Below are 24,233 nucleotides of genomic sequence, written 5' to 3' on the forward strand. Positions count from 1 at the left end.
AATTTAAAGATTTCCCCAATTAAAGCAGTCTTTCCTTCTTGGTTCAAAAATACTATTTTTCCCCTCTACACTTTTTGATCATCCTTGAGATTTTAGAGAAAGAATAAAAATATTGATTATTTTTAGGTTCGTTTGTATGTATGATCAAAAAGAAAATGTTTTCTTTCATAAAATGTTTAACACATGCATTAATAATTTAAATCCATTTCTAGGGTATGCTTCATTTAGAAATTAATTGAGAAAAAAGAGATCTCAAAAGGGAATTCTCTATAAGCTCTGATAGACTTGACATGTAAAAATGATTTTCTTTTTTACCTTGCTGGAAGCATACACAGCTCTAAACTAAGTGTCTCTGGCATTTATTCCACTGTGTACATCGAACTACAAAAAAACAACAACATTACATTGATATCATTGAAGACTGGCTGACTCCTTGAGGGAGTAAAACATGTACTTTTAAGAAAACACAAAACAATGGGAATTTCAGCACTACAATGGCAGCTTACACATTATGTTGGAAAATATATGATTTTGATACATATTTTAATTCTTTCAAGTGGTTACAGATACAATGATAGGAATTGCACAGACAAAAATTATCAGCATTTCATAGAGTTTCATGCATCTATGGAAGGAAGTATTTAACTTGGTTAAACTTGGAATTAATTGAATTGTTTATGTACTGATTTTGACAGACTGAAGAAGTCAATGGCCTTTAATCTAACAGAATTTGCTGCATCAGGAACCAGGATAGCTCTAAAAAAATCACTTTGTAAAGTGGGCCTGCTCATGCTCTCTACCTCCTGTTACAGATGCCACTCCAACAAACAAATACTGTTAAAAGTGAACATTTTTAGTTAAGCTAGGATTCCGTATCCTTAATTCTAAATATGTTTATATTGTCATGTCTTGATCCATAAGCTTGAGATACAGGCTATCAACTTCCAGCTTTCCCAGCTGCCTGACATCATTCCCTCTTTCCTCCAAAAATCCTCACAATTTAGCTACATCAATAATTTTAGTAACTCTTTAGTTATTGGTAGAGCTTTAAATTTTGGCCAGTACCCAAATCCATATAGACATCTGAAGTGGGGGCTTCTGACGCTCCCTTTTCAGAAGACATGGATATCAATGCCTCTACTCTATGTTCCCTTTCCCTGACCTCCTGCCAATCCCACTTAAAAACTGTATTGTCTCCCTGTTTACTTGAATACTGTCAATGATGATACAGCATTTATGTGTATTTTGGGAACTATATTTTCTCTGCTTAATATATATAGGTTAATTCTATGTATTTTTTAAAATCTGTAATCTTGTTTAACATTAGCATTATAAATACTACTTACTGCTGCATCAGACAATATATTTGATTATGTGTGTGTGTGTGTGTGTGTGTGTGTGTGGAGAATGTATTTTATATTCCTGGGTTCATACATGTTTTCCTTTACTTTTTGGTTTTCTTGTTTTGTTTTGTTTCTGGCATGTGCCTCTAGATATGATCTGTTTCCTTGTATGTCAATATCCTTCCATGTCTTCTCATTACATGCTAAGGTATAAGGAGTTATTTTTTAAAATAAACAAAAGCTCTTCCTCCTGGAGACCACTGCTTTCTGCTCCAGTCAGAACTGTTTGGCAGTGATTTAGCATGCCAGAATTTTCCTCCACTACTCTAATATGTTTAAGAGTTCTTAGATTATGGGGCTTCCTTTTTCCCAGTATACTCATTTTACTGAAGCATGTATTTATAAAGGATTAATGGAAAGTGTTTTAGCTTCCTATCATTGCATAACAAGCGGCCTGCACATTTTAGCTGGTTAAACCAACATGCATTTATCTCACACAGCTTCAGAGGGTTTGGAAAATGGGAGTAGCCTAGCTGGGTCGTTGTGGCACAGAGTGTCTGATGGGGTTGCACTAACGCGGGTAGCGAGGGCTGTGGTTATCTGAAGGATTGACTGGGATATAGGGTCCATGTCTGAGAGGGCTCACTCATGGGTAAGATAACTGGAGACCTCAGTCCCTGGCTGGCTGGCCGCAGAAGGCTTTATTTCTTCACTATGAGGGCCCTCCACATAGCTGCCTCATGTCCTGGCATTTGGCGTCTCTCTAAGCAAGGGCTCCAAGACAATCAAAAAGTCCAAGATGGAAGATGTAGTTCCTCTACACGACCTATATGCAGAATTCACACACCATCGCCTCTACCTTGACTCATTATGAGTAGCTAAGTCCATCACGTACTCAAGGTGAGGGGAACTAGGGTCTACTTTTTGAAGAAAGAAGTATCAGTGAGGTTGGGTAGAGGCTCATGCTTGTAATCAGAGCGCTTTGGGAGACCAAGATGGGAGGATAGCTGGAGGCCATGAGTTTGAGGCCAGCCTTGGCAACACAGTGAGATCCTATAGTCCCAGCTACTCAAGAGGCTTAGACAGGAGGATCACCAGAGCCCAGGAGTTTGAGGCTGCAGTGAGCTATGATTACACCACTGCACTCTAGCCTGGGCAATAGAGTGAGACTTTGTTTCCATTAAAAAAAAAAAAAAAAAAAGAAGTCTCAGTGAATCTGTGAACATAATTTTAAAGCCACCACAGAACTCATTATTCTTTCCTTGTTCTTAATAAGGAGCTTCAGTGGGTGTCACATTATAATTCAAATACCATTTTTCATTCAGAACATTTTAGGTATTAATCCATTTTGTTTTGTGATAAAGTCTTGCCTATGAAAAGCTCAGCTTTTGTTTACTCTTGTAAGGAGTAAGGATTTTTGTTTTCTTCTGTTTTGTTCTCTTCTTGTCTAGATTTAAAACATATACAGACATACACACAAAAATACCACACATACACGCGACACACACACATATAAAATTCTCTCTCTATATATATCTTTCGTGTGTGAAATTTCTGAGTACTAAGGATGAAGAAAGCATACATTTATCTTCATTATTCATGACTAAGCACCTAAGTTAAGTGTTTTATTCCTTGTGCTCAAAACTCAATGGGTTTTCAGGCTGAAGATGTATCTCTGCAGTGTATGTATGTATATGTACATATATATACACACACACATATATAGGCAATTCTCATTATTCATAGAAGTCATGTTCCATTGTACACTCTCTTATATATATCACATATTCTCTCTCTATATATAGATAGATAGAAAATATATATATATATAGATCTCTATCTATCTATCTATCTATCTATCTATCTATCTATATAGATAGAGAGAGAGAGAGAGAGAGGTAATTCTCATTATTCACAATAGTCATGTTCTATTAAAGTCTCTGCAAACACTGAATTTGCAAATACTAAACTGCACCTGCAAGGGAAAATGCAGGGTTAGGTTCCCGCCAGCCTCTGGTCACAATACATTCATCAACCAATCAATGCATAATTTTGTTTTATGTGTAGTTCTATATAAAGACATCTTAGTTAATATATATTGCTGATCCATTAACATTGAACTCATGGCCAACAGCTCACTATAACTCATGCCTCAACAAAGCCCATAGAATGCTTGCATTTCTTTCATAGGAACATCACTGCCTTCTGGTGCTTAGAGACCCTAGACAGCACTTCAACAATGCACTTGAGAGTGAAATCACTGAAATTAAGGGAAAAAATTTGAAAATGTGGCAGAAAATAAACTGCAAAAAAAAGAACAGTTGTTTACAGCCTGAAAGCTGAAATGAGGCAGATGATCACCCTGTTCAACCTCAGCTGGAAATGTGTGTGCTGGTGGCTCAAACTTTTTACCACTGTGTGCATGTCCACAAATGATCTTGAAAGTACTCCAAGGATTCATTTTCATGTTTACTGACAAATAGGTGAATTTACAAATAAGAAAGTCATGAATAATGAAGACAAATGTATGCTTTCTTCATTCTTAGTGCTCAGAAACTTCACAACAGTGCACCTTAGTTAAGTGTTTTATTCCTTGTGCTCAACACTCAATGGGTTTTCAGGTTGAAGATGTATCTCTGCAGTTCTCAGACGATTCTCTGCATCATTTCTTTGCCATTTCCACCTCTCTGCCTTCTCTGATCATTCTTTTGGGAGCATGTATTAGTCATGTTTTAGCCAGTTAAAAGAGAGTAGTGGTAAAGGGAAGAGGGAAATGTTTATGAAAGATTTAGAATCAGGAGGAAATAGCAAAGATGCTACATGAAGGACATGGTAATAGGAGATTTTTCAAGAATAAGGTAATCACCATATCATTTATTAAAAATAACGTTTGGATTTGGAAGCAACCTAAGTGTCTATCAACAGATGAATGGATAAAGAAAATGTAGTACTTACATACAATGGAGTATTATTCAGCCATAAAAGGAACATCACACATATACACACAACACACACACACACACACACACCAGCCTCTGGTCACAATATGTATCATCAACACACGTGTGTGTGTTTTTCACCCATTTTCCCAAATGTCTTCCCGTCTTGAGGACATGGGTGGAGGATAATGTTCTACTTTCATGGGTACAAGGGTTGTTGTGCCTGGGAACTTATTGCAAGTAGAAAATGAAAACTATGAACATCTACTTGAAGAATGTATTTGTCACCAAAGCGGGATTCCTGACAGAGTTTGCTTTTACTTCCCCTGGCTTCCTCCTATATGGTGGAAGGAGCAGAGAGCCTAAGTCAACATAACAAATGCATAAACACATTTGGTTTCCATGACTTTAATATGTGAGGATAATTAAGCCTAGACAGAGAATTGAATTTCAGAGTACGGAAGTCCTGATAGTAAGTTCCTCTCATAATTAGCTGACACACATTCATTTTCCCTTACTTTCAGTTTATAAGGATATCGTTTCTCTTATTTTTCATTGTTTTGTCTTTATGGCTTCATTTTTTAAAAATTAAGCTTTATCATAAGGAAATTGTTGTTCTGTGCCTTTTTCTGCCTGGACGAACAGCAGAGAAATCATGACTGCATTAGCCTGGGGGAAAACAGTACCGCTAATATGGAAGAAAGTAAATACCCAGCTGTGAGAAGCGGTAAGCTTGTCTGGCTGTGTCGAAGAGTAAAATGAAGGTAAACTCATCAGTACTTTTTTAAATGAAAATTCCTAGGGTCTGCAAACTTCCATATAATAATCATTTTGGACACGAAAATCATTCTATTCTAACAGACTAATCTGTTGGAAGGGATAATTATTTTTTGTCTATTTTTACTTTAATCACTTTTTGGAGGAAAATAAATTGATTAATACTTTAAAAGACATCCATTTCCCCCATTATGGATCTCTGGCACAGAAGATTGAGTTAGTGATACCCCACACTTTTCAGTTATGGTGCATCATCACAGTTGGTCCATGTGATGGGCCCATTTTCCATCCAGACTCCCCTTCCTGCCTCACTGGAAACTACGTAATACACTTATTATGAGATATTTGCTTATCTGACCTTATGAAATGTGCATTGTTTTATGTGTGTGCCTCATATTTACCTAAATAATATTGGCATATGTCCCATTATGTGTTCATCTTTTCACTCCAAACAATGCTTTTGATTTTTAATCCATGTTTAATTTTCTTTTTTTCTTTCTTTTTTTTTTTTAATTATTGTCTTTTTTAATCGAAGGTCCCTTACTGGTCCTGCTTCCATGAGTAGCAGTGACCAGGGGAAAAGGGAGAGGAACCAGCCGGCACAGGGAGGGGTCATCTCCACAACATTCCATTTATACACAGAACTAAACAGACAAGCACAGAGTCACTATTGCGGTTAGAAGTTGGCAGCATGGGAAGGGGGAGGACCAGGTGGGGAATGGGGATGTTGTTAAAAAAAAATACAGGCTCCCCCACAACTGGGGTACCTGGGGGGAACTTGGTCTGCTTCAACCCAAGAGGAATCAGAAGATCAAAAGCAGTTTGGGAAAGCCAGAACCGTCAGGGATGGAGGGAGAAGGAAAATCCAGGGGGTGGGGGGGTCTGTTTGGCAACTGGGGTGAAGGGATTGCCCTCCCCCTGCTGGGATCCCCCCAGCCCCTCCGGTCTGGCAGGAAGGGGGCAGCCTGCAACCCCCGAGGGCAGGTGTGGGGCTGCCAGATGCTCCAGGCAGGGGGCCAGAAGGGGCTCACAAAGGCTTGCCCTCCAGGGAGATGACAGCACTGCCCCCCAACTTCTCTGCCAGGGTGCAGCGGTCCTTGACTTCCTCGTAGCGGTTTGCTTGCAATTCATGCTTGATCCCTGTCAGCTTCTTCTTGATGGCATCCTTGGAACTGGCATAGATCATTTTGCTCTTAAGGGGCGCACACTCAGGGGCCCAGAAAATAAACACCAGGTCCTCCTTCTTGCTCTCCTTGGTCTCATAGGTTGCGTCATAGAGGGCGTAGCGGCAGTCCTTGTCTGGCAGCATCTTGACAAAGGTGGCATAGGGGTCGTCGACAGTCTGGCCCACATCGCCCACCAAGATCTCCTTGCCCTCCTCCAGGATGATGTTCTTCTTGTCCTCACTCAGGCAGAAGAGCACCGCCTTCTTGCGCTTCTTCACCTCCTCTGGCGTTGAAGACTTACGCACCTTCATGTCGTTGAACACCTTGATGACACCATCAGAGACAGCCACACCGGAGGCCATGTTTCCGGAAACGAAAAGGAGCGGGCACCGAGAGCCGCAGTAGACAAGAGCGCTGCAGACGCTGCCGGGACCCGACTGTAATTTTCAATCCATTAAAGAAAATGCGTATTAGTTATCTATTACCACCAATTTGTGGAGTCACAAATTGCCACCAATTAAGTGGCTTAAAATGATGATCCCAACGTCTGCCCTATAGTTGTCCAGCCAAGAATGGTGATTTCTTCCTGAAATTACAATCTTTTTGTTACTTTGGTGTTTTTGTTTTGCTCTTTTTCAGTTCTTTCATGATTTTGATAGCTGCAAGAAACTGGATCCCACTAACAATTCAAGGGAGCTCAGAAGTGGGTCCTTCCCTGGCCAAGCCTGCAGATGAGAAACAGTCCTGCCTGACTTCTTAATGCTAGCCTTGTGAGACTGTGCAGAGGATCCAGCCAAGCCATGTCCTGACCCATGAAAGCTTCGAGATGATACATACATTTTAAGTGGCTAAGTTTGTGGCAATTTGTTACACAGCAATAGGTAGCCAATATTATCCCCAGTAATGGGTTTGTCACTGCACAAAGCCCACCCTTTGTTACCAAGACAAAGAAGCTCTTTGCTTCTCTTGTCCTTGGCTGCTCTCTGACCCCTTGACTTCTGAAATACAGGCTCAGCATCTCTTTACGGTTGATGTTAAGCTTTACAGCTCTGGGTTCAGGATGTTAAACTGTTTTGATTAATCCTGGATTCAAATCAGTGACCTTGGGCAACTTGCTGCTATTGTTTCTTCTTGCATAGAATGAGGATTATATACTACCCATCCCATATTTATCTAAAAAGGATTAAGTAAGTTAATTCCTGGACATGTTCAGAGTATCACCTAGCACTTAAGTGCTCACAGAATATTACTATTAAGTTACTGCTGCTTACCTACATTTTATAAAAGGATTTTCTGTGCTATAGAGAGCACATGGTTCTTAGCAGATGAATATACAAATTAACAAGAATAAGTTAAAAGATATAGCAGACTTCATTCCAATTAGAAGATCAACTGAAGGAAACTAAAGGAACATGCAAGCTATTCCATTTTTGGACACAAAGGATGATTGTATTTTGTTTCCACCTGATTTCTTTATTTTTGTTTATTTCTTCTTCTTAACTTTTATTTTAGGTTCTTGGAGTACATGTGCAGGTTTTTTATATATATAAATTGCATGATATGGGGTTTGGTGTACAAATTATTTTGTCACCCAGACAATAAGCATAGCATCTGATAGGTGGTTTTCCAGTCCTCACCCTCCTCCCACCCTCCACCCTCAAGTAGGCACTGGCGTCTATTGTTCCTTTCTTTGTGCCCATGTGTACTCAGTGTTTAGCTCTGACTTATAAGTGAGAACATGTGATAATTGATTTTTTGTTCTTCATATCAAATCTATTTGAATATTAGGTTTCTTCATGTTTAATATTAGGTCTCTGTAGCCTCAAGTTTCATCAAGCAGAATATTCTCCTAGCCCTGGGGACAGAACAGAGATATATAGCCATTCACCAGTCAATGATGGACTACATACACGATGGTGGTCCTATAATATTATAATAAAGCTAAAAAATTCATATCGCCTAGTAACATTGTAGCTGTCATAATATCATAGGGCAATTATTTTACTTTTTAAGAATCTTAGTGTAGCATTAGTGTACAGTGTTTATAAGTGCTACAGTTGCACAGTAATGTCCTAGGCCTTCACATTCACTCAACCACTCATTCACTGACTCCACCCAGACAACTTTCAATCCTACAAGTGCCATTCATGGTAAATGCCCTATACAGGCATACCATATTTTTGTATTACTGTACCTTTCTATGTTTGTATTAGTCAGTTTTCATGCTGCTGATAAAGACATACCCGAGACTGGATAATTTATAAAGAAAAAGAGGTTTAATGGACTCCTGGTTCCACATGGCTGGGGAGGCCTCACAATCATGGCATAAGACCAAGGGATGTCTTATATGGCTGCAGGCAAGAGAGAATTTGTGCAGGGAAACTCCCCCTTATAAAACCATTAGATCTCATGAGACTTATTCACTATCAGGAGAACAGCACAGGAAAGACCTGCCCCCATGATTCAATTACCTCCCACCAAGTCCCTCCCACAATACACGGGAATTGTGGGAGCTACAATTCAAGATGAGATTTGGGTGGGAACACAAACTATATTAATGTTTATATATGTTTAGATACACAAATACTTACCATTGTGTTATAATTGCCTACACTACTCAGTACAGTAAGATGCTGTGCACGTTTGTAGCCTAGGAGCCCTAGGCTCTGCCATACAGCCTAATTGTGTAGTAGGCTGTACCATCTAGGTTGGCATCATCTAATGATGCATTTCCCACAATAAATCTCTGTCATTAAGGGACACATGACTGTACAGGCAGAAATTTCAAGTTCAACCTTTTTGGTCACTTCAAGTTACTTTAGTGGAAAACGTTCATTTTATTGCAAAAGCTTAAAACTACCTTGCAATGCAAAACTTGCAAGCAGTGGAATATGGCCAGTTGGAATTCCCCCCTGAATTATGTGGATTTACAAAGTTGTGTTTATCCAAATAAAAAATAGCTGCATATGTAGCACATTTCACTTAGTGACTGGGGACAAGAAAGATCATCTTTTGTCTTTCTCAACTCCTGGCGCCATGAAACCTTCTTCATCTTTATCTTTCGAAAACTTTGCTCAAACAGTAGCCACCTTCTACTGCTCTGACTTTTGGGGATGATGAGCTCACCCTGTACTTCCAATAAACACATGAGTTTTTCATGAGTTTTCCAGTTCTCTAATCTCTCCAGGAATCATGCCTCAAGGCCTTCTTCCCCACATAAACACACAACACATTCCGTTTAATAGGCAGTTTTGAACAGGATTAAAATTTTCTGACATAACAAGACTAACCTTGTAATGAAGTAGGATGACAGCAGAAACTTATGACGGTGGTTTTCTATTTTGAAATTTATGAGGAACACGATGGGAGGGAAGAGTCATAGCATGGCATACGACGAAGATGCAAAATGTGGATCTATCAGGGGTTGGGGAGAATGTTTATTGTTTTAAGGAGAAATAATGGTATAATTTGGGGGACAGATAACTGTGGCCCTTGGGCCAAATATGACCCACCACCTAGTTTTGTAAATAAAATTTATTGGAGCATAAGCACACCTATTCTTTTACTTTTTTTTTTTTTTTTTTTTTCTTTAGATGGAGTCTCCCTCTGTTGCCCAGGCTGGAGTGCAGTGGTGTGATCTTGGCTCACTGCAACCTCTGCCTCCTGGGTTCAAGCGGTTCTGCTGCCTCAGCCTCCCTGAGTAGCTTGGACTACAGGCACATGCCACCAGGCCCAGCTAATTTTTTTTTGTATTTTTAGTAGTGATGCTGTTTCACCATGTTGGCCAGGCTGGTCTCAAACTCTTGACCTCAAGTGATCCGCCTGCCTTGGCCTCCCAAAGTGCTGGGATTACAGGGGTGAGCCACCATGCCTGGCCTATTTATTTACATATTACATATCATATCTCCAACTGTTTTCCTCCTACAACAGCTGAGTTGAGCAGTTGAAATGGAGACCTTATGGTTCACAGAGCCAAATATAGTTACGACCTGGCCCTTTACCAAAAAAGCACACTGATCCCTGCACAGCAGGTAGGTAACACTGGTTTTGGAACCAATGAAAGATCCAAATTCCAGCTAGTAATTGCATGCTGTACTTTTGATATTGTTGATTGGATTCATATTGGTAGAGCTAGATTTAGCCCATGGCATCAATGTTGTCCATCAAATGACAATTATTTTCTTATTCCTTATGTAAATAATTTGTTAAAGAAGCAAAACATTTTGTTTTCACATCTCCCATTTTTAATAAGTGTTATTTCAGAGAAAAGTGCACAGCAAAATCTGTTATCAGTCAGTGCATTTCTGTGTGGCTCAACTACATAATTTTAACATAATATTCACCAAGTAAAGGCTCTGCTGAACATTTCCCAGCTATGATTTTGTTTCATATTTTATGCCATCAGGAGACATATACATTTTCTGATAATTTTTGGAGAAGAAAGTTTATTTCAAATGAGATCACCAAAATAGATTAAGATACAATGGACCTGCACGTTATGCACATGTACCCTAGAACTTAAAGTATAATAAAAAAAATATATATATATATAGATAAATACATGAATAAAATAAAGAGATACTATGGAAGAGCAAAAAAAAAAAAAAAAAAAAAAAAGATACAATGGAAAGCCAACTTGGATAACCTACTATTAATATCTTCAGGTGAATGGGATGCAGAGAATAATGCCATGGTTAGTGTATCCTGTGAATTTTATCTTTGAAGTTATATAATAAAGTAAAATTAAATAGAATAAAGGTGGCAGTGTTTCTTGGAACAAAGGGAAATTACAAAGAGAAAACTACTAAATCACCACAAAATAAATTGGCAAGGAAAAACAAACACGAAATAAATATGTGTCAAGTACTGAATTTGACTTTTATTTTATACTACCCCAGGCATCAGAAACTGTGAAGAACCACATGTTCTTTTTTAAACAAATTTTTTGGGGTATATAGTAGGTGTATACATTTATGGGGTACATAAGATTTTTGATACAGGCATTGATATGGCTTGGCTGTGACCCCAAATCTCATCTTGAATTGTAGCTCCTATAAGTCCCACTTGTGGGAAGGACCCAGTGGGAGATGAATGAATCATGGTGGTGGTTCCCCCTACTGTTCTTATGGTAATGAGTAAATTTCATGAGAGCTGATGGTTTTATAAGGGGAAACCCCCTTTGCTTGGTTCTCATTCTCTCTCTTGCCTGCTGCCATGTAAGATGTGCCTTTCACCGTCCACCATGTTTGTGAGGCCTCCCCAACCAGGTAGAACTGTGAATCCATTAAACCTCTTTTCCTTATAAGTTACCCAGTCTCGGGTATGTCTTTATCAGCAGCATGAAAATGGACTAACACAGGTGTGCAACACGAAGTAAGCACATCAGGAAAAATAGGGTATCCATCCCCTCAAGCATTTATCCCTTGAGTTACAAACAATCCAATTACACACTTTTTGTTATTTTAAAATATAAAATTATTATTGACTGTAGTCAACATGCTTTGCTATCAAATAGCAGGTCTTATTCATTCTTTCTTTTTATGTACCCATTAACCATCCCCATCTCCAGGCCTCCACTACCCTTTCTAAATTCTGGTAACCTTCCTTCTACTCTCTATGTCTATGAATTCAATTGTTTTGATTTATAGTTCCCATAAATAAGTGAGAACATGAAATGTTTGTCTTTCTGTGCCTGGCTTATTTCAATTAGTGTAATGACCTCCAGTTCCATCCATGTTGTTGCAAATCATTGGATCTCATTTTTTTTTATGGCTGACTAGTATTTCACTGTGTATATGTACCACATTTTCTTTATCCATTCATCTGTTGATGGACGCTGAGGTTGCTTCCAAATGGTAGCTATTGTAAACAGTGCTGCAACAAACATGGGAGTGCAGATATCTCTTCTATACACTGACTTCTCTTTTGAGGGGTATATTCCCAGCAGAGGGATTGCTGGATTGTATGCTAGTTCAATTTTTAGCTTTTTGATGAACCTCCAAACTGTTCTCCATAGTGGTTTTACTAATTTACATTCCCACCAACAGTGTAGGAGGGTTCCCTTTTTTTCCACATCCTCACCAGTGTCTGTTATTGCCTGTCTTCTGGCTTATAACTACCTGTTCTTTTAAAAGTGTTCCTGGGGCATCTCAGGTTGCTAAGCCAGGCAAGTGGATGCTCTAAATACTTGAAAATCTGCCTGAGCATGGGGCAGGGAAGGCCAAATGAGATATATTATTTTGTACTTTATGAGTACTCTCTCTCTCTATATATATATATAGTATTTTGTACTTTACGAGTATTATTTGTGCACAGGTGAACTTTAGTATTTGTGAACTATGCATGACTGTATAGTACAGTTAATGAATTATCTGCAAAAACAAAAAAATAATTAAAAAAGCAGTCTTGCATAAACTCAATCCAAAAACATCTGTGATTGTCACTCACCCTTGCCCTTTGTGATTTCTCTTGGGCTCCTGTGTCTGCACGTCCACACCCAGAAGATGGCCCCATCTTTGGGGCCATCTCTAGCACACTTCACAAAGTCACCTCTAGCATTATGGATGGAATCCAGCTGTTTCTCCTAGCTCACTCTTCTTCGGTTCTCATCTGTCACATTTAATGTTGTTTCTGGTTCCACCTGTACACCTTTAATGATATTCATTTGTGTAAGCCTTATCTTTGTGGTCAATGAAAGGGGGCATTTCTCCAGCACTGCCATGCAAAAATCTCAAAGAATGCATGCTGTGAAGAATTGCCAGCACCAAGGACATAGAGTTTATTCTCAGTATCTAGCCAGTAAAAGTGTGGAGTTCTAGAGTTTCCTTTCCAATGGGATGCCAGTCTGAAGTTGCCTCCTGGGCAGTCTGGGAGTCACTGTGAGGGATTTTCTCAAGCTTGGCTGGAGCCCTGCCCCGATAGAGAGCCAACATGACCACCCGTGCAGGTGACGCCATCTCTGGCCCATTGGGAAACCTCTAGTTGGGCCAAATAAATGTCATTCTACTAAAAATCCATTTGGATGATTGAGTTGCAACAAAGGGGTGGCTATGAGAGCCAGAGCAGATGTATTGATCAGGAACATGTTCTCATCTTAATGATCTCAGAGTTTGAACGTAACCAGAATGTATTTGAGTGAGCATGTCTGTATGAAGACATTAATCTTGGCTTCAGTCTTGCATATGTAAAATTGCTCTCGGGATGAATAGGCTAGGCTGTTTGTGTGCCAGACTCTTCAACTGGGATGAAGATACAAAAGATCATTGTTGGATGAGAAGAGGAGGTTCCCAGAATGTTAACTTTCCAAAGTAAGGGAGAAAAAAAGGATAATTCTATTGATGCCAGAATACCTGAATAATAGAAAAATGAAAAAGACTTAGTAGCAGTTTACATCTATGTATTTTTAGGTCAATAACCAAGACTAGTGGAAGAGCCTTTTCCTGCAAATGAAAATGTTCCTCTTTCAATAGTTACTTGGAAGAAGAGTTCTCAAATTAGCAGAGAATCTGCTGATGGAAACTATTTGCAATTTGGAGGCAACACCCTTGGCCATAAACATTTAAGAGATTAAAAAATAAAATAACAGTAAGAACACACATGCAAGCGTGCACATACACAGACACACACACCCACACACACACACACACACACCACCATGCAGGTGACTCCATCTCTGGCCCATTGGGAGACCTCTAGTTGGGCCGAATAAATAAATTAGCAGGCTTGTTTTAGGAATATAGATGAGTGGACCTTTTCTCACGGAGATCCAGATTCACAAACGGAGCCTATTAATCTACATGTTCCTGCTTTTTCACAATTTATTATTTCATATTAAACTCTGTGTTATTCTATTTCCCCAAGGAAAGAAGTGGCTAAAAAAGGTCTAATTTTAAGGAGCTATAAACAAGTTGTTTGCTCATTAAAAAAAGCAAAACTATAATAAAACTTATATTTATCCCATCAACAGTTAGACTTGGCAGGTTGCTCATTAGAACAATTTAAAGCAGCTTCTGTCTAATTCGACTTTTACGTTTAGACATACGGTCAAGCTGCAGTGATTCAGTTCTATAAAACACACTTTCAATTAGGTCTGTTTGAGCTTGGCCTCTCCCATGCCACGATCTCAGACAAACCTGGTTTGATTTATGAGGACTCTGAAGACAGCATATTCAGGGTCCGCCAAGTGCTCCCTTCTGTTGTGCCTTGCGCAGATCTTGTTGCTGTGTTGCGGCCCTCCTGGCCTCACTCTCAGTCCTGGGAGGCATTCTCCAAGGATGAGGTGGGTGACAGCGGTTTGGCTCTTCTGTCTGCATTTCTTGTTTTTCTCTTTTTCATCACACACAAAAAAGAAACCACTTTTTACTTGAAAGTAAAATATCTTTTCCTCTAAAGAAAATGTCTGTTTTAAATCGTTATAGATTGGCCCATCTATAACAACTCATTTATATCTCCTTAAAATTAGACATTTTTGTAGCCTTTTTATTTTCTTACAGAGATAGAACAACACAGAGTTTAATATGAAATAACAAATTGTATAAAAGCAGGAACACACGCAAATCCTCTTCCTCTGATTCATCTTACTCTATCAGACCTCCTCAGATAAGAGTCATAGACTTGCTGTCAGTATCTGGATCTCCATGAGAAAAGATCCATGCTTCCATATTCCCAAAATAATCCTGTGAATTCAAGAAGTGATTCCCCACAATGAAGCTTTGTGGTAGATTCCAAATGGAATAAGCTTATGAAACACCTCAGATGGCATACAGCATGTTGCAACAGAGATCAAGAAACAGAAATAAGGGCAAATGATTTCTCCTCTTGTTATTGGAATGAATGATGCAATGGGTGATAGTCTACTACTCAGTGTGCAACAACTCTGCAGCAGCTACACAAATTCCACCACACCATAAATCACAGCAAAAGAATGTCTGCTTCCTGGATCTTGGATAACCTGCTGTGTTTACAGAGGAGAAAAAGAACACATATCTAAGAGAACCAGTTTCATTTCAGAGAACCATATCTAGGATGAAAGCCCGGCATGAAGTCATGATGTCTTCATTTAGCTACATCCTTAAACTCATCTCTCCTTTATGCTACAGCTGGGAAAGCTGAGCAGTGAACCAAATTCAACCCATTACTTTTTCTGGGGTTCTGCAGGCTACCAAAATCATAAACTTATTTCTTTCAAAATAAGCAAGTAATCTTATGCACAGAAGAAAATTGCACCCGGCTGCATAATCAATAAACTCAATAATTAGAGTCACGTCAAGAAACAGAACAAAGCAAAACATTCCAGGAACACACAGAAAGGAAAGGAGCTTCTTGGAGGAGATGTACTCAGAGAAAGACTCAGGGTTTCACTCTTTGAAGCAATTAGAAGATCCCTGAAGAAAGTGCTCCCCAAATATCCCCCGGTAGGATGCCTGAAATTTCATGCTCAGATATCCTTCCTTCCTTTGGAATGGGGGTCTCTCAGACGCAGTTCTGCATACATTGGAACATATTGGCTTTTGGAAGAAGCAATGCAGTAAATAGTAATAACCTCTGTGCAGAAGTTTAAAGGATGTTTTGCAAATGACAGATAAATGGTGGTTCTGAGAGAACAAGTCTTATTTAGGATAGGGAATGAAGGCTGGGTACTGCCTGCCCGAGGTAGCTGACTTGATTAGAGAACCTGGCTGAAAGGCATTGGGTTCTTGAGCAGATGCTGGCTAGAAGAAAAAAAAAATGTATGGATCCAGAGTTCTAGGATCAGAGAAGCCAGACTTTACGGTCTTATTTATGCCCTGTAGTGGTAGTACTGGCCATTTCAGGATAGAAACCTAAACTGTTTTGCTTGATGAACAGAACACTTTTATTTTCACTCAAAAAGACTCAGTGATATGTTAGATTCAACAATTTAAAAGAGAAGTTTACTTAGCTGTGGCAAACTTGAGCTATTTTATTACACCAATTTATAATTTCTTGGCCCTGTGGGCTTAAATGTTTCCAGGTGGCATAATGAACATTTTTAAAAGCTAAATTTATAATGAAGTCATTTGGCCTAAATAATTATATGGAAGAGAGTGAAAAACTTTATACATCAAAGTGGTATTTTTTTTCTCATAGCTAATATTTTATATAATGCAGAGTTAAGTACGTTTTGCTAAACCTCAGAGTGAAACACAGACCTTGGCAACATATAGTACCATGAGGTTAAATAGGGGCTGAAGACAGAAGTCTCTAACTATTCCTATATTCATAAAAAGAATTTCTGGACACATCATTTTATTACTTAGAATAAAGATGGCACATCATGTCCTGTGACAACCTCCCAATCACCTACCTGTGGCCCATAAAGAAGAATACAAATTCAAGAGAATTTGATCAAAAATAGTGAATGTTTGCTTATAATAGGTTATCATCCAAATAGAAGACTTATGCCATTAAGGGTGAAAGTGAGGGCTCCCTGTATTTCATGTAGGGAAGGGGCAGTTCAAAAGAGCCATTCCCAGGGATCGAGCATGACAGATAGGCATGTTACTTAGCTGAATGCTTACTGATTTGTAGAACTTGACTTACTTTCCTGCCTTTTGGGTGTGGCCATATGTTTTGGAACATTCTTGGAGGGCCTTGCATACGTCCCTGAGAGTTTGAGGGTCTATATGAAGAAAGTGAGTGGTATCTACTGACGGACTGCAAAATCCTCCAGCTGGGGGCAGTGGCTCACACCTGCAATCCCAGTACTTTGGAAGGCTGAGATAGGCGGATCACTTGAGCCTGGGAGTTCAAGACCAGTCTGGGCAACGTGGTGAAACTCCATCTCTACAAAAAATAGAAAAATTAGCCAGGCATGGTGTCCTGCACCTGTAGTCCTAGCTACTCAGGAGGCTGAGGCAGGAGGATCACTTGAGCCTGGGAGGTGGAGGTTACAGTGAGCCGTGATTGCGCCACTGCACTCCAGCCTGGGCTACGGTGAGAGACCCCATCTCAAAGAAAAAAAAATAAAATTCCGAGGGCCCGAGAAGCTTGGAATAGCCAAAAGCAAGGAGAGGGTGCATGGTGTGCGGTGGGGGAGGGGAGTGTCTATATCCCTTCACCCTCCACTTGATGTGATAAGAGCATGTTTTTCTTTACTTTTCTCTGATTTCTTTTCTCTGATTGATTCCTTCCTTCCTTCCTTCCTTCCTTCCTTCCTTCCTTCCTTCCTTCCTTCCTTCCTTCCTCTTTTCTTTTCTTTTTTCTTTTCTTTTCTTTCCTTTCCTTTCCTTTCCTTTTCTTCTCTTTTTTTTTCTTTGTTGGAGGAGTCTCGCTCTGTCACCCAGGCTGGCGTACAGTGGCACAATCTCGACTCACTGCAACCTCACCTCCCGGGTTCAAGAGATTTTCCTGCCTCAGCCTTCTGAGTAGCTGGGACTACAAGTGCCCACCACCATGCCTGGCTAATTTTTTTATTTTTTGTAGAGATGGGGTTTTGCCACATTGGCCAGGTTGGTCTTAAACTCCTGACGTCAAGTGATCTGCCTGCTTCGGCCACCCAAAGTGCTGGGGTTACAGGCGTGAGTCATCCACCATGCCCTACCAGAATATGTTTTTCCTTAGTTACATGGACAATAAAAAAGGTGGAGGTCTCTCTTAAAGTTAGCATGTTCAAATTAGTATGTAAAAGTGGTACAGCCCTGAAGAACTTCAGCCGTAGGAGCCCAGGCCTGTAATTCTTGGGGAAGGAGGTTGGAAGGTCAGAGGGAGGCAATCTAGAGAACACTGTTGTAGCAGGCAGCTGTGCAATGCTCAGCACCCCGTGGGCCTCCCAAAGAGCTCTTGGGCCAACCCATGGAAAGACCAACGTTCCACCCTCATACACATACCATAGAGTCCACACTGAAAGCCAACCAGCCTTAGCCAAGGGAACCCTGAAATATTAATAATAAGACTAGTTCAGACAACGAACTCTCCTTTCTTTTTTTTGCCCCAAATCTGGAAGAGGCAAAGTGGGAAAAGGAGGCAGAGGAAAGAGTGGAACCATCTCTTTTCTTCTACATGTCCCTAAGCCTCAGCTTGGGGTAAAAAGAGAAGCTCAGTATTGGATCCAAATTTGAAATCAAAATTTAAATTGATTTTAATACAAGAAAATAAGACTTAATTACAACAAGGAGACTTTCCCTCATCGTTGGAAATGTCTGGAAAGCTATGGGAGGTGGTCAAGACATCTCTGGGAGTTGGAAAAAGATCCCTAAGATGCAGTATGTTTGAGGGCAGTGTTAAAGAAAAATAAAGCCTTCTCGTCTGTGTTGGTCACTTAGTTCAGAATTGTGAAATTCACTAGATCCATTTTTATTCGAGTAGATCCTCGGGTACATTTTTTCTCTCTGGTATCTCCATTAGTCCAACTTCTCCAAGCAGCCAGAGTTCTCATTTCACTTCCCTTCTGTGCAATTTCAAGCCTTACAACATCCGCTAAGATACAGAAGAAAGAACCTCTTTGTTTTTTTTTTTTCATTATTGTCTTCCAAGGAGGCTTTTGAGATCATTTTTTCCTAATCAAGCCGACATAAAGTTTTGATATCACAGATATACATCTGTTTATGTACTGTACTGTATCTTACTTGATATTATAAATATAGTACGATATTTTTTGCCACTTCCCACCGAGAGCATTTTTTGAGAATGCATGCCTTTGGTAATTCACTTACTCCATCTGCCTCAGGTAAAATAACGAAGTGAGTGGAGTCAATTGTTTTCCATATTACATATGGAGGAACTCTTATGGCACAGAGAGTTGTTCCCATGAACACCCAGGGGGTAAGGGTGAGAAGGGGGTGGGCACCAGTGCGAATGCCATATTGCTGTCACCCAGAAGGGCCACCATCCACACTGGGTTCTACATGAATGCCATGGAGTAGTCCTTCTAATGCAGCCTGAACAGCTGTTTTAATATATCTCTGTATTAGGGTTCTGTGCAATATGACAGTTCATAAAAATAGTTTAGTGAAAAAAAGGGAAAAATCTTCTTGTATCCGTGCACCTGAATGTCCCCTACATTTTCAGATTCTAGCTTTGTGGTTAATAATGCCATAATGAATACTGGAATTTTAACAGAAAGGTGACTAGGTACTCAGGAAAACTCAAATATTTGTGGAATTCCAGCAAAGCGGGAAAATGTATTTTTGTGGGATTTTCCTCTGTGTCTTTCAAATCAACCCACTGACAGTTTGCTGATAAGATCTACTCCATTAGTTCATGGGACAGTCCTGCCAGTGATATATGTTTATAGCTTTATATTTTTTAGGAAAAAACTGAAACCTATAATTTGTAGGTATTTTGTACCTCATGACATTTTATTCAATGCATCATAAGAGGGCTCATTGAAATTAAAATACTACCACTATAAAATCTGATTATGATATATTTGGGTCTCATTTCATGGTGAGAAAAATTTTATACAAGAGGTCAATACCATATTAACTTTTATCACTTTTTCAGTTTGTATGGTTTGCAGCATGATAGTACAATCAATCACACCATTAGGTTTGACACAAAACCAATAGAACTGTACACACAGATACATGCTACAAGCCCAACTTAAATTCTCACCCTGTTGTGAGGAGGTGTTAAATAGGGAGAGATCTATTCCCTCATTAATGTATGAGATATTATGGGGAAACAGGAAAGAGTGGTTAATTCAGCCTAAGAGGTTCTAGCGACAGGATCAGGTGACTTTTGAGCTGAGTTTTGTAGATTCTTGGTAAGAAGGGAATGGAATAATATTCCAGATGCAGGAAATAACTCAAATAAAATGTCCCAGGAGTCTTATAGTGTATGGTATTTCCATCTAGTTCTTGGATTCTTTGGGAAAACTGATATGATGCATGGTAAGAAAGAGGCGGAGATGAAAGCAGGGTCATAGAGACAAGAAACCACTACTAGGTTTCTTATTAGTGGTTTCTTGTAAGACTTCTTATATGATGCTGTGTTTTAGATTTACCCTGTATATGATGGTGAGGCCCTGGGAGTTTTAAGCAGGAAAGAGAGGTGTTGTCAAAACACAGAGTGTATAAACAGTAGAAAAATCAGTAATCTGATGGGACTAACACTAGGTTTGGCTAGTCTTATGTCCCGGAATCAGTATTATTCAGAAGTTCTTGCTACAGAATTGAATTAGCCGATTTCCATGTAAAACAATATGATTTAGTTCTGCTCATAATAAAGCCATTTGAAATTGTTCAGATATTTAAGTATTTTTGGAGCATTGATACATACATATTTACATCTATATAGATGTAAGTATAAATCAATATATGGAGGATATCTGTATCTCTACCTATGATTGAAAAGTAACGATATTATGCTATTTTTATTTATGGATAAATGTCTTTGGGTGAGAGATTTCAAGTTCAGAATTAACCTATATAATATTTTAATCCCAAACAAGAACAGTGAAATGTAAAAATATCATGGCATAGAATCTTCAGGAGAATAGCTTCAGACATAGCCCTGAAGAGATTTCAAAATGGCAGAATGGAAAATAAAATAAAATAAAATAAAAAAGATCAAGCAAGCTACACATCTCAGGTCAGACAGCTGTCAAGTGTATTCTCTGTTGAATCAAGTTCTGGACTGAATCCACATGAACGGAATGAAGTAATGAGCTGTAAACTTATTTTGTTATGATGAGACAGAGAGAAAGAGAAGTTTTGCTCTAGAGTTTGTGCCAGAGTTTTGATTTTAATAAACAAAGTGTGGTATATGAGCTCTGCTACACGCATGTCAGGACATTGCCTTTAATACATACTGTCCCAAAACACATATCTCATTATTTTTGTAAATCCGATTTCAGCATGAATACTGCACTCTGTGTTGAAAAGTTCCTAGTATTTGTGCTATCATTGCTGATAACTATGCATTTATTTCATGCTTTTATAATAATGCCATATTAAAGTATCCATGTGCACATTTTCAAATTGCAGGCATGATCCGGACCTGGCGGGGTCGGGTTGAGAGAGAATGCCTCTTGAGTAGGGAATCCTACAAGCTCTATTACTTGGATGATTACCAAAACCATCAACTTAGTTATCTTTAAAATTATACTTTCTTTGCTGAAATAGAGATTTTTTATTTCTTTGAGATATACAGCAAGCCAAAACTTATAGTTCTTCCAATATGAAAAATGGTTCTTTGAGATTATTAAAATCAGACTGATTTTTGAAGTGGCTCTTCTTCAACAAAATAATATGCAGGGGAACAAAAGCAAAGTTTACACATAAAGATATTGATATTTCAGAGAATGAATTTTTGTTTTATGGGAAGATTCACAACAGGATTACTTGAAATGCTGAGCCCTCCCAGTTGCCCATACAAAGGGAAAGAGTTAAAATTCAAGATTTGGGAATCATCCATTATCAAGCAAATAACATCAATATATCAACTCATTTACGTTTAAACTCTGATGCCTCCAGTGTTTCTCCTTGTTAGGGTTTGTCCACATTGACTGAGAAGGAGTATTAGAAGACATTGCCCATAGCTGCCTGTGGCCCTCTGAAGGCCACTCGAGTGAATCTGTTTCAAAGACACTCAGCACAGGCTGAATGAATGTTTTGATGAAATAGCTTGTAGAGTGGAAGCAGTTCCAAATGGAACATCTCTTCTATACCTCACCTTTCCCAGAGGTTACTGGCTAGAGTTTGGACATGGATTTATGCTGGATGATTTCATGCACTGGAGTTGCCTGCCCCATCATTGTTAAGCAGGAGTGACAAATCTCCAGAGATGATTAAGCCAGGAATGTATGCTCGTAGTATAAGATTGGATACTATTCCTCGCTCAACTTATAGACATAACATTTAACGTAGGGAAATGCCAAGGGTGATCTAATTTGAGCTGGACTTGGCTGATGTTCCATGTATATAATAGCTATAATAAGCAGTTCATGACTGGAAGAAAAATCAAATAAAAAATATATCTCATGGATATTGCTAAATGAAAAAACAAGCTGCAAGTCATAGTGCTATTGTTATGAAAATAAGACTAGGAAATCTAGAAAAGCATTTACACAGCTCACTAATGGTAGAGAGCAGATTATCAGAATGAGGTAGGGTAGAGAATGTACTTTATATTATCATGCTTTATTTGTGTCTTTCCTTTAAAAAAAAAAAAAACAAAACAGGCACACACTATGTTTGTAATCTAATTTATATGTTAAAGAGGCTCTATGATGTACTTTCTGTTCCTGACCTTACTCAAATTTTCCTATTACAACCACTCTGTCATCTTTCCTCAAATACAGAGAAACTTAGTCTTTCATCACTAAAGGACAAATTATTGATTAGAAATGATTTGCTTTTACTGAGTCAGATAAACTTGCCTTTAATACATAAATGTGTTCTTTAGAATGACTTTTTAGAATTCATTTTTTTATCATGCTTAATGTAGATGATAGATAAGATGGAATGAGACATAGAAAGTGTAAGAAAGAGAAGGAAGGAAAGGGAAGGAAAGGAAAGGGAAAGAGGAAGAGGAAAAGAAAAGGAAAAGGAAAGGAAAGGGAAAAGGAAAGGGGGAGAGAGGGAGGAAGGAAAGAAAGGAAGGGAGGGAGGGAGGCAGAGAAGGAGGAAGGAAGTGGGAGAGGGAGGGAGGCAGGGAGGAAGGAAGGAAGGAAGGAAGGAAGGAAGGAAGGAAGGAAGAAAAGAAGGAAAGAAGTTAGTTATCTTATTCTGGGCCTCTCCCAAAAGCAAAGCCTCAAACAAGAACTTTGTGTACATGGTTTATTCCGATGCTGATCTCAGAAATCAGGGGTAAGGAATGGAAGAGTTTGGGCACACAAGGTCAGTGCTCTCCTATCTGCTTAGGAGTATACAAAAAGACTTTGCAATTTCACCATAGAAAGAAGCCTTTATCCAACAGCACCTATCATCTGTGGAGTGAGAGTTGCCTCAGGAGGATTAATTTAATTCATTCCTGAGCTATGAAGCATGCCCAGAGGTCATCTCAGAGTTCTACAAAGCACATGTTGGAGAAGGTCCAGGATACAATGCATAAGATGCATAGTGTGCCCCTAAAGAGTGATGTTGTCAAGGAAAAGTGGGTGAAACTTGAAAGGAGCTGTTCACCGCTATAGCATCTGGGCTCACAGGTAGGGCCAACAGATGTATGGCTGCCCAAGGGAAAGGCTAGATAGAAAGGACATGGAAAATTACATTTCTTGGTTTCCGAAAGATATTTTTCCTGTTGTCAATCGTTTTGGCATTAAGCCTTTGTGCTGAAGATCATTTCTTCACAATCGTCATTCACAGGAAGTGATTCCCCACTCGACTTGGAGAGGGCAAAGACTAGGGAGACTTTGGGATGTTTGCTGTGCCATTACTGCTAAGCTGTGCCCATCAGCACTGAGAAAAATAACATGAAAAACATATTTTTATTGCCATTAAAAACATATAGAAATTCCCACAGTATAACTGGTCTGCATCATAAATGTATTTATCTCATCAGTGACAATCTATGCCCTTTTCTGACATTTTTTATTGTGTCATTTTTAATAGCATAAAAAGAACTGTAAAATCATTGGCCTATTCTTCAAATTTAGGATTCAAACAGGAATGCAAATATGTAGTATTTATTCAAGACTCTACCAAAAACCAGGAGCATTGACATAACTTTGTATATGGCCTAAAAATAGGAAGAACAATGCTATTTTCCAAAGGTCAAGAATCATTATTAGGCATCTTTGTGTTTTTATCAATGTTTTGTCTCTACAGGGTTCCAGGTACCATGCATCAGTCAAGAGATCATGAAAAATATGTAGCAGTGAAAACATTAATAAGAAATAGAGTGTTGGTATGTTTCATCTGTCTTTTAAAAGAGTGAGATGACATAAAAATTACCTTGTAAACTTATATACATTTATCATAAAATTGGAGCATCTGTTTACTGAAATTCAAAAGCAAAATTACAAAGTTGTTGAAAGCTTTTAGCCTGTGAATCTTCAAGAATTGGAGGGATATCCATTTGTCTTGTAAAAGATGAATACAAAGAGA

General features: G+C 38.9%; 1 protein-coding gene and 1 long non-coding RNA gene across 5 annotated transcripts in view; both read right to left on the minus strand.

Annotated features, from left to right (window-relative positions):
• The window catches only part of LOC105478095 (uncharacterized), a 512,132-nt gene that overhangs the window by 123,988 nt on the left and 363,911 nt on the right, over window positions 1–24,233 (minus strand). The window lies entirely within an intron of this gene.
• LOC105478092 (cofilin-1) lies at window positions 5,672–6,662 on the minus strand. The gene has a single exon (XM_011735068.3). The coding sequence runs from the start codon at window positions 6,585–6,587 to the stop codon at window positions 6,087–6,089; it is 501 nt and encodes a 166-aa protein (XP_011733370.2). The 5' UTR covers window positions 6,588–6,662; the 3' UTR covers window positions 5,672–6,086.

This window comes from Macaca nemestrina, chromosome X (assembly GCF_043159975.1).
Source record: "Macaca nemestrina isolate mMacNem1 chromosome X, mMacNem.hap1, whole genome shotgun sequence".
Taxonomy (NCBI): Eukaryota; Metazoa; Chordata; class Mammalia; order Primates; family Cercopithecidae; genus Macaca; species Macaca nemestrina.